The following is an 11,958-nucleotide window of genomic DNA, read 5'->3' on the forward strand; positions in this document are numbered from 1 at the left end:
GGTTTAAAAAGGGTTCTTCATTTTGTAATTTCCACTTTAATATTTCAGACATGATTTGCCCTAACTAAAAATGTATCAACCCTTACAAAAATGTCCATTAATTATAATCCACATTTCCAGTTGCTGTAGGATTCTTTTCCTGCTGTGAAAAACTGGTCAAATTAAGATCCTACATCTGTAGGCATTTTGTTGGGTCAGCTCAGCAGCAGGTGATAGCCAGTAATTGAAGTCACACCTAAGCCCATTGTTGTTACCAGCTGATCCGGACTCACACTGTTGTCATTGTCCTGGATCTTCTCCTCAATCAGAGGCCCGCCCCAGAGTTATAGAGGAGCACATTTACATTCAAGTTATTTGGCAGACGCTCTTATCCAGAGCAATTTACAGGTGCAATTAGGGTTAAGTGCCTTGCTCAACGGCACATCGACCAATGTTTCACCTTGTCGGCTTGGGGATTCGAACCAGCGACATTTCAGTTACTGGCCCAACTCTCTTAACCGCTAGGATACCTGCCACCCTGAGCACAGATATAGGATACAGTATATATGAGAATGGGATATTAAAGGCATCATTGAGAGTTCCAATAGAGAAAGGGGGCTCGCACTGTTGTCCTACATGGCTCTTTTTCCTGGTCTCAATCAGAGGCCAACGGTTTAGGCCCATTGTTAACTGTAGTGACATAGTTATATATGTACAGTGAGGGAAAAAAGTATTTGATCCCCTGCTGATTTTGTACGTTTGCCCACTGACAAAGAAATGATCAGTCTATAATTTTAATGGTAGGTTTATTTGAACAGTGTGAGACAGAATAACAACAACAAAATCCAGAAAAACGCATGTCAAAAATTTTATAAATTGATTTGCATTTTGATGAGGGAAATAAGTATTTGACCCCCTCTCAATCAGAAAGATTTCTGGCTCCCAGGTGTGTTTTATACAGGTAACGAGCTGAGATTAGGAGCACACTCTTAAAGAGAGTGCTCCTAATCTCAGTTTGTTACTTGTATAAAAGACACCTGTCCACAGAAGCAATCAATCAATCAGATTCCAAACTCTCCACCATGGTCAAGACCAAAGAGCTCTCCAAGGATGTCAGGGATAAGATTGTAGACCTACACAAGGCTGGAATGGGCTACAAGACCATCGCCAAGCAGCTTAAGTGAGAAGGTGACAACAGTTGGTGCGATTATTCGCAAATGGAAGAAACACAAAAGAACTGTCAATCTCCCTCGGCCTGGGGCTCCATGCAAGATCTCACCTCGAGGAGTTGCAATGATCATGAGAACGGTGAGGAATCAGCCCAGAACTACACGGGAGGATCTTGTCAATGATCTCAAGGCAGCTGGGACCATAGTCACCAAGAAAACAATTGGTAACACACTACGCCGTGAAGGACTGAAATCCTGCAGCGCCCGCAAGGTCCCCCTGCTCAAGAAAGCACATATACAGGCCCGTCTGAAGTTTGCCAATGAACATCTGAATGATTCAGAGGAGAACTGGGTGAAAGTGTTGTGGTTAGATGAGACCAAAATCGAGCTCTTTGGCATCAACTCAACTCGCTGTGTTTGGAGGAGGAGGAATGCTGCCTATGACCCCAAGAACACCATCCCCACCGTCAAACATGGAGGTGGAAACATTATGCTTTGGGGGTGTTTTTCTGCTAAGGGGCCATGTACCGTCAAATCTTGGGTGAGAACCTCCTTCCCTCAGCCAGGGCATTAAAAATGGGTCGTGGATGGGTATTCCAGCATGACAATGACCCAAAACACACGGCCAAGGCAACAAAGGAGTGGCTCAAGAAGAAGCACATTAAGGTCCTGGAGTGGCCTAGCCAGTCTCCAGACCTTAATCCCATAGAAAGTCTGTGGAGGGAGCTGAAGGTTTGAGTTGCGAAACGTCAGGCTCGAAATCTTAATGACTTGGAGAAGATCTGCAAAGAGGAGTGGGACAAAATCCCTCCTGAGATGTGTGCAAACCTGGTGGCCAACTACAAGAAACGTCTGACCTCTGTGATTGCCAACAAGGGTTTTGCCACCAAGTACTAAATCATGTTTTGCAGAGGGGTCAAATACTTATTTCCCTCATTAAAATGCAAATCAATTCATAATATTTATGACATGTGTTTTTCTGGATTGTTGTTGTTGTTATTCTGTCTCTCACTGTTCAAATAAACCTACTAATAAAATTATAGACTGATCATGTCTTTGTCAGTGGGCAAACGTACAAAATCAGCAGGGGATCAAATACTTTTTTCCCTCACTGTATGTATTAGAATAGGAAATTAAAGGCATCATTGAGGCTTCCAGTCGGCTTGAGGGGAACCCTCAATCCATCTCTGATGGACTAAGGTACTTGTCTGGTCTAAAAGGGGGTTTGCCTAGAGGACAGAGGTGAAAACTTTTCCATTCACCTGATCTCGGAACCAGCCAAATGTTGCATGTGCTGGCCATTTAACACTCACAAGAGACTATCATTCATCTTATCTTGTATACTGTATCTCACAGGGAACGGAGGACAATCCTCCTCCATTTGGACACTTTTCTGCGCAAACGAGGGACATCCTGAAAGCAAACAATACATATCCAACGTGTCAGAACGAGACCAAAACCTGCATTGTAGCTGAGCTGCAAAAGAGGAAAAGAATAGAAAGGAGAGTCTACAAGTCAGACAAAAGCCACTGCCCTGAGCTGTTTTTGTCCTGAGATGTACCGATAGCATTAGCTAAGCTTCTGACTCTTTGCTCTCCAGTCAACCAATTGTACCAGTTATACAAATTTGCTCCAGGGCAGAGGGACCCCCTCTCCCCTCTTTTTATTTCTTACATTTCTATCTCTCTGCATCTACCTCATGCATAACCTCTCTCGTGCATTCTGGTAATAACAGATGCCAGTCAGCACAGATGCCAGTCAGCAGTCTTCTGTTTCAAATGGATCTTACATTAAATTATTTCGATAAATAAAGAAATCATAGGATATGTAGTTAGTCTATGCATTGTTAATTTGAGACTTTTACGCATAGCTACACTTTTCCTCTGAATTTGTTATACAATTCACAATTTTAACAATTATCTAGAGAGACCTACTTATACGGTGCGCTCAAAAGCTTGAAACTTAACCACCACATAATACAAGCATCGAAAAGTAAAACCTTCTCCTTAGACTAATGTCCTTTTGGAGAACATGAAAGGGCAGTGGAATAAGAATTGTAATCTTTTCCGCGTATCTTTAACAATCCCTCAAGCTCCCTACATTACCATTTGTTATCTCATAATTATCATATACATTAGTAACACCTGTTTTACTCAACAGCTTTTAATTAGCCCCATTGAAACGATATGCTGAAGCCACAACAAAACCATCCGACATGTAAAGGGAAGTCTGTTATTGTTCAATCACAATAAATTAACAAAATAGTTCTGGAGTATCGCCAGCCTAAGGCAGGTAACCCATTGCACAATGACACCCAAAACATAACCACCCTACATTTGTTAAAAAGGAATAGTAAATAAATAAGTAAATTGGTATCTTACCAAATATGTTCGATTTCGGTCGATTTTATATTAATAAATATCAGCATAACGCCTACATTTTCCGTTTCCGTTGTTGAGGGACATTTAGGATACAGAAACCAATAGCCTAATTCAAGCGATGAAACAAATCTAAATAAAACTATATTGAAGACATCACAGTTTCAGTCAATGGTCATGGAAAGAAGCCTGGAAAATGTGTTAACATCATTAGGCTAATTCAGTTGGCTAATTCAATTCACAGCTATATGTTCAGACTTCAATTTCAAACAGAAGTCTGATCGTCAGACAAGAGACATAGGGTTTGCCTGGTGTTAATCCTATTCAAGTAATTTTCTTATCCTACAGTGAGTGTTGCACAAACATAATGTCAAATTCGATGGGAAACTATATATTTCATATGCTATTAAACACAGACTATATTTACCATGAATGGTAAGGTTATAACAGTTTCCATGATTCTTTTTTATTTGGGAAATGCAGTTGTTTATTCTTTGCCCGTAATGCACTTAATTTAGTTAGATTTTTTAAATAAAGTAATTTACTTTTTGGCATATTTGTATCTGATTTTTGGGGGGGATATCAGTAAGGAGGTAAAATTATGAGGACTGGTGATGGCATTGATAAAACTGAGAATTAAAAGGTGGAATTTTGACTCATTGGTGGCCTACAATAAATTAATAGTTCAGGATCTATAAAGAACCTAACGTTATAGATAATGTTGTGACAACAAATAGTAGGCATAGTGAATTATGAGAGATTCTAGTTTCTAGATCAGTATCCTTCGCATCAGAACAAAACGGTGAAATTCAAATGAAACGTCATTATTCGTCTCTCACCATAGAAATGATTTGTTTGAGATAAGTTTTACATAGGCTATTTAGCGCCTTTAAGAAACGGTTAAAAGGAACAGCGGAGTTCTGCTTTGAAGGGATTTTGTGAGAGTGAAAGTGAGGTCTTTTGAACGTAACTGTCAATCACCGCGGCTAAGGACCGCCCATGACTGAATAGGGGTATATTTAGAGCTCGTGAGGGTGCACATATTGTCATTCAAGCGCTGATAGTCAGGACGTAAGGATGCCTGCGTCACAAACAGGCAACTTCTTTGAAAGAAACATCAACATGCCCCCTGGATATCAGTTACCGTTTTTGGAAGGTCCAGCTGGGGTACAACAGCAACAAGCCCCTTATCTTGCTGCGATTGCTGGTGTACCTTTGGCATATTCAGGACTACAGGGATACAACTTCATCCCCTATCCACACCACAGATACATTGCGAACATGGTAAGTTATTTGACTATATGTTTTCTCTATTGTATACCTAATCAATAACATTTCCAGCTTATAATCTAAATGTATTCATCATTTATTATATCAATGTCGGAAAAAGAAAACATTCTACAGACCTTTTCAACACCAATTAAATGTAATGCGTAATTACGCACTTAACAAATCAATGTAGTCGGTTATGCACGAATTGAAATATTGAATCTAATCACTTTCTCTTGTGTTTTCAGAACAACTCTTTCGACCTGAAAGCTGTCTCTCCATATCATCAAGCGCTTCTCGGCCGAGGAGGTCCATTCTACCCGCAATACCGACCAGGCGCAACCGATGACCCGATCAGAGTCGCCAAGGTGGCTACCCGGGAAAGCACCAGCGCGCTCAAGGCCTGGTTGAACGAGCATCTTAAGAACCCGTATCCCACGAAGGGCGAAAAGATCATGCTTGCTATTGTAACCAAGATGAGCCTCACGCAGGTTTCCACTTGGTTTGCCAACGCCAGGCGACGACTGAAGAAGGATAATAGGGTAAGCTGGGCGTCCAAGGGGAAGTCTGACGAGGAGGAGGAGGGCGAGAGCGACGAGGAGGAGGGCGAGGGCTCTCTGCAGAAAAGCCGTTTGGACGACGAAGATGAGATAGATCCTCAAACCGTAGATGACAAGGAGGATATTGGACATAGAGTATCCAACTCAACGCCAGAGCCGGTGAATGCGCGCCTTGTGAAACAGTCAAACAACGACAATAGATCTGGTAGGCTCGCGGCGCACGCGGAAAATGTCGTAAAGAATGACACAGAACGCAAATCATTTCCAGCTCGCCTGGAAAGTAAAGATAACGTTGAGTGTCAAAAGCCCAAAATATGGTCTTTGGCCGAAACAGCGACCTCGGAAACGGTGAAAAAGCCCCAGGACAGTGCTTGTCATCCTGGCACACAAGTTGGCAAATTCTGGGCAGAATGGGCATCAAGGAACGGACTGTATATTCCCGTATACCCTGCTCACGATATTCTATAACAGAGCATTTACTATTTAAAATAGTCAAGGACACATTTTTACATCTTTTGCACTTTAAAATGCCAAACTCAATGTCATGGGTCTACTTTTTGACGTTTACACATGGACTAATTTTCTAGGAAAATGCTGGATATATGTTTGTTAGGCTACTTGTAAGACCAAAGACTCTTACAGAACATGTTATGTTTTGTGTACATATTTGTAGATATATTTTCGATGAACACTGTAAATTATTATTTAATTTGTCTTATCACCAAAAAATATTTTGGTAAAATAAAATCCCTCAAAATATAAAATAAAATGTTTGTGTGTGTTCCACTGTTTTCATTGATCAGGAAGGTCTGGTAAAGCCACAGTCTGATTTCTTCTTTTGAAATGTTACATTATTTTACATTCTCAGGTAGCTTATTATAGTTTCAGATGCATGTATACATGCATATTGCCAATATATCTAATTTTAGGAAGTTTAAGCAAGCTGACTGTCGATGAATAATAACCATCTACAAAAAGTGGGTAATAATTGAATTAATAAAACATGAATTAGCTGTTTAAAAAAATTAATATAGAATTTACATATCAAACCTAGATCTGTTAAAAATCATGTATTAGGTTATCTCATTGTTGGTCCATGCAGGGTGATAATTACACAAACACCAATGGCCTACCTTAGGCAACTGACCACATGGGCCAAAAAAAGAAACTGCATGCCCCTTCAATGTAATACAGCAGAACTATAAATGAGTATAAAAGATTCATAATGTAATAAAAATCTATATTATCTTTATGGGTTGTATAAATGGAAACCAGTTAAGTGTTCTGCATCTCCAAACCTCCACAGGTAGAGAGAGATTGTGTGTGGGGTGTGTTTATGTGTGTGTGTGTGTGTGTGTGTGTAGGAGAGGAACTAACATACACAGACAACAGGAGAGCATACCTACAGGGTCTGATGGGTAAAGGAGATTCAGTTAGATTGAGATGAGTTGGGGGTGAAAGACTAGAGTGCCTGTCCCTTGCTAATCACACAGAATCACCCAGTTTTCCATGTAAATTCAAATGGCTCTACCTCCACTAATCCTTTGATAATGAGATAACCCCTGAGAGGAAACAAGCCCCTTCACACCACCTCGAGACACACACACAGAGGGTTGAGTAGTCCCCTTTTCACAGGTGGCCCAAATGAGGTGTAACCAACAGGACCCAATCTGTCACAAACTAGTGGACATATTTAATTTGATCTCATTACATTAATACAAGTACAACATTGATGAATCCAGGGAACTCTATATTTTAAAATCATGGGACATTTTCATTTCTAGTTTTAATTGTGACATGAATACAATTTTTACAGCATCTAAAAAGTCAAGCTAATGTCTATTTATGAGTAGCCTACCATTATGACCTCCCAAGATCATGATATTCTCACAAAGGTTCGACATATCCTGAAGTCCATCCCCTGACTGATGCCGAAACCTCAAGGTTCTAGTCAGAGCCATATATATGGCTCTGTTCTAGTGAAGCACTACCTCCACCTTGTGGAAAATCTGAGTATATGCTACTGACCCCAAAATGTAAAACTATAAGATAAAAGGTTGGGTACTGTATGCTCCTACAATATTAGATCTGTACTTTATAAATGTAACTTGAAAAGTGACCCAAAAAAATGTATCTTAATTTTGAATGATAAAATGTTTAATGCAAAAACAAAACAGGCAGTTCACATTTCAATTTGCATCGTCTTTAAAGGGAGACTGCACATTCTGATTTGGCCTTGTTTTAGATTTGGTTCATTAAGAAATGCTAGCGGCCATGACTGAATTCAAACGTCAGTTGGTTTCGTGGTGTGGTTTGATGTGGATATCTCGTGTGTGTGTGGTTGCAGAACGGAAGAGTTAGCCAAATGATTTAGGCAATTACCTTCAGCTGACTGGTGTGCCATTGTGGCAAAATTGGTTTGATTTTGGATAGCCTATCTCTGGGGCTGGATAGGGACTGTCAATAAATTGCACAATGTAAATTAAACAATATTTTCATGTTGCACACCTTTTCGTTTTTCATTAAATGCGTTCAATATTTGTATATGAATTTCTAAAATGGATAGTTGGATTGAGGTTTTTAAGTAACTGAAATTTGGAGCTATTGGGATTTTTACATATTGTCCCATGTACATACTAAACAGCGCATTTCCCCAAACCATAGCCTAACCTTAACCACTCTGAATTAATACCTAAACTTAACCCGTTGAGTTGTTTCTGTTTAAACCCTGTAACCACACAGAATGAATGGGTCAAAATTAGACATTCATCCACATTACGTCAAATCCCAACTTGAAACTATAAGAGTTGAAATGTATTCAATTTTGAGTTTGTATCCCAATATTACACTTTATATACATAACAAAATCGTTTGACATAGAAACACCGGATTGTCGTCAGTATTATTTTTTATTTTTTATTCATTATGAAATTATGAAGAATATTAATAACATTCCACCCATGAGGCCACTAGAGGGTGATTTGGTAATTTCATTGAAATGACGTGGAAACAATGTTGATTCAACCAGTGTGTGTCCAGTGGGCAGTAGCATTTATTTTCGATAGTTTAGTGCAAAGGAGAGTAATTACAAGAGAAAAACATAATATAGGCATACTTTAGTATGCTTATGAAAACTTTCTATAATATAATACAGTAACAACCAATACTTTTTACAACAGTTTACAATGTACAGTATATTTAGCAATATTTAATTAATATTTAATGGTAATGCACAACCTGACCGTTGTATATTGTGTTAATCACAGGGTGAAGCCAAGTGGTTATGTGGTACTTGGCGACATAATGAAGATACCCTGCTCCTGCGCCACCACATGTCCATTTTCTGTCATGTCTTCAGCTTTGGCAGAAGACTCGGCTTGAGAGTCGTTAACATCATTCTCCACTGGTGTTTGAGTACCTGGTGATGATTGTGATGTTGGTGATGGTGGTGATGTTGGTGATAGTTGTGATGTTGGTGATGGTGGTGATAGTGGCTCTCCATCTTGGATCATAGGTTTGAGTTGTTCCCTTTCCTCCTCAGGTCCTTCTGCGTTTCCCCCTTCTGTTTTTCTGTCTTCTGTAGGTGCCCTCTCATACCTTAGACACTCCACACAGGATTCCTATGGCGAAAGACACAATGTAAGCCATATGTGCATCAGTTTGTCTAAATACAAAAGTAGAGCAGTATTACTGTCATGGCTGATAGAAAAGTCAGAAAAATAACATACCTTATCTTTCTTGTTTGCCTCTCCATGTTTACCTAGTACACAATAAAAATATGATTATTAAAAAGATCCTAAGTAAAGTTTTCACTCAAATAACATCATAAAAGGAGTGTTATATACCTTTACATTTCCACAGGATAATGACCACACCACCCATGGCCAATGTAACCCCAAGGGAAATTACAATTGCTGCTATTTCTCCAGAGGAAAGGAGTACTGGCACTGTAAAATAAATCAAAAGAACATCACAAACAATTCAACCAACTATTGTCAACCAACAATAGTCTACGGCCTACAGTATGTGTCACTTAGACTAGTTTCGACAGACATATATAGGACAGGCTACTACTGTATGCCTCCCTACTACAGAATACCACAAGTTTTGGTTTCAGTGATGTGGTTTAAACACCCAGATAAACAGTCCCCAACAACCATGATGTACAGTTCAAGAGAATGAGGTACTGTGAAAAAGTGATGGTCAACTGACAATAACGAAATACATTTTATAGTTCACCAATTTATTATGGTTGAATGAAAATGTTGTGATGTATGGGTAATTTGTGTTGCATTCATCATGTGGAACCTGTACTTACCACAGACAGTGTCAGAGGTGGATGTCCTATTGGCTTCAGCTTTGAATCCTGCTTTACAACTGCATTTTTTTTATGGGGAATGTTTTTTTTTAAATTTTGAGTTTACAGTGCAGTTTATAAACAACATTGGTCAAATATGTGGAAAAATAATCAAGCAATAAATCAAGCAATTGTTCAGTTGTTCAACTAACTAAACAAATATAATTACATTGATTGTGGCTAACAGTTACATCTACAGTATGATAAAATACATGTTACATACATGTTATATATTACTAACAGATCTATTGTTATTATTTAACACATCACAGTTGTTAGTAAAAGGCTTGAACTCAGTACTTACACTTTCCATTGCTTGCACTTGCTCTCTGCTGAGCTGTCACTGGAGAAGGTGTTTGGAGGACAGGCCTGACACACCGTGTCCTGGATGTGGTCACCTGAGAAAATATACAGTTTACGGCTATAGTGACCACACGCTCATAAATGACACAATTCAGGTAGCCTAACTCTAGCAGCTCAAACCATGTAATAAAAGTCCATGTTTGAATACATAGCAGGCTCACTAGTCTAGAATTCAATCGTTCCTGATAGTGTGATGAAGACGTGTTTTCTACCTGCGGAAAGTATCCCTTGTCCTGGTCCACATTTAGTGTGTGGTACACATGTCAGGCACTCTTCACTGGAACAATGGTGTCCTGCTTTACATCTGCATTGGCTGAGGCTTGTCTTGTTCCTGTTGGTACTGCCCTCAAAGTTTTTATCTGTGGCAGGAAGGAGATACAAGTGTAGTGTTATTACAAGCAGATGAGGCAGATCAACAGTAATGTCCTTGAATATGTAAACGTTATAACAAGTCTCACTTTGGTCACAGTATGGTTGGACTTTGCAGATGTTCTTCTCTGTGAATACTTCCTGGTATTCATCATCTTGGCAGGGCATGCAATGTGGATCAAAACAACCAATATGGTCGGATGACATCCTTGTGCCTATTAAAACAACATAGTTTTATCATAATAAATACTGTACATACCTCTTATAGCCTAATTAAGTGTACATCCTACAAGGGTTCACTCCAGACTCTGTTTCACTCAAAAAAATGTTAAGAGGTAGTGGGAGTATAGACTTTATTAAATAATGAATGTTATCTTCCTTACCTGGCGGACACTTATTGCAACACTTCCCATTCTTCTCATACTGTGTTACTGGATCACAGGAGTAAACTACGGGGAAAACCTGTAACACAATATATATATAAAAAAAAAAATCCCTATGATGATCTCTTAGAAACCTAAAGTAATGTCGCAACCACAGGAGGGGTGGAAAGTACCTAGATTCACGCTCTAGAGTCTAAACTAGACTAGACCACCTTTCACTTGTACTTTTCTAGTACTGAGCATAGCAGCACGAACGTTTCAAATTAGATTATAGCTAGAAAAATAACAAGAAATGTAGGTATTATAGCTTTAACTATGACAATTACGTTCTTAAGTGAAATCGAAAGTAAAAGTGTGTTGAATGAACTTTCTGTGCATTTGGCGATTTTGGTTAGAAACGCATCAAAATGTACAAATTCAGTCAATCACTTTGTTTTACAAAATAAACCTAACACTCATCCTCAATATAGGGTCATTAAATACATTTAAAGTGTAGACTATTGTATGCTTTCAGAAAATAGGTGGGAGCTATTGCTCCCGGGAATGCAGAAGGCATGTAATCATTTACACATAATAATAGACAAAAACGTACTTACCGCCAGCATAAATAAAAGCTTAACCATTTCGATCCCTTTCTTCTTGAAACAACCCAACATGTTTGCAATTTCTCAGATTCTTGGTATATTCACTCTGCAGCTACTGTACAAGCGAGTCCGTCGATAACAGCTGAGTGGTTGGCTGGGCTCGGAGCATATATAACTGAGAGACGGAAATTCCACAAACACACGTGACCATTTCCTAAAAATTACCAACATTTTGGAACTCAAGATTATGTGGAATGCACAATTATTCCCAAACCACCATGTAGGCCTACGAAGATTTTTGTGAACATTGTCAACGTTATCTTGGATTATTTATCATACCGGTCTACAGACAGTTTAGATGTAGGTTTAGAAAGCAGCAGCCTCTTTATTTGAGTGTCGTTTGTGCTTGCATTTAGAACACACGTTTGGAAGTGTCATTCGCGCCCCACATTTGCTACACTGGTGTCAGCAGTGGGATGCTGGTGACCGTGAGGCAAGGCCATCGTAGGTGCAGTTATGACACCACAGCCCAGTTGAGTTGAGTTAA

At 39.3% G+C, this 11,958-nt stretch overlaps 2 protein-coding genes across 2 annotated transcripts; one reads left to right on the top strand and one right to left on the bottom strand.

The window, feature by feature from the left end:
- Positions 1–4,603: 4,603 nt before the first annotated feature.
- On the top strand, positions 4,604–5,823 carry LOC311148144 (iroquois-class homeodomain protein IRX-1-like; the record flags this gene model as incomplete). Its single annotated transcript, XM_084185037.1, has 2 exons — positions 4,604–4,810; positions 5,044–5,823. The coding sequence occupies 2 exons, from the start codon at positions 4,604–4,606 to the stop codon at positions 5,821–5,823; spliced, it is 987 nt and encodes a 328-aa protein (XP_084041163.1).
- Positions 5,824–8,389: 2,566 nt separating this feature from the next.
- Positions 8,390–11,556, bottom strand: LOC311147753 (tumor necrosis factor receptor superfamily member 5-like). Its single transcript, XM_084184526.1, has 9 exons — positions 11,424–11,556; positions 10,828–10,906; positions 10,534–10,659; positions 10,288–10,434; positions 10,017–10,110; positions 9,674–9,732; positions 9,201–9,302; positions 9,084–9,115; positions 8,390–8,975 (listed from the first exon to the last, which is right to left on the bottom strand). Exons 1-9 carry the CDS (start codon positions 11,481–11,483, stop codon positions 8,637–8,639), a joined length of 1,038 nt encoding a protein of 345 aa, XP_084040652.1. The 5' UTR covers positions 11,484–11,556; the 3' UTR covers positions 8,390–8,636.
- Between the last annotated feature and the right edge of the window lie 402 nt (positions 11,557–11,958).

The sequence above is a fragment of the Coregonus lavaretus genome (assembly GCF_964263955.1).
Source record: "Coregonus lavaretus genome assembly, chromosome: 20".
In the NCBI taxonomy this organism is placed as follows: domain Eukaryota; kingdom Metazoa; phylum Chordata; class Actinopteri; order Salmoniformes; family Salmonidae; genus Coregonus; species Coregonus lavaretus.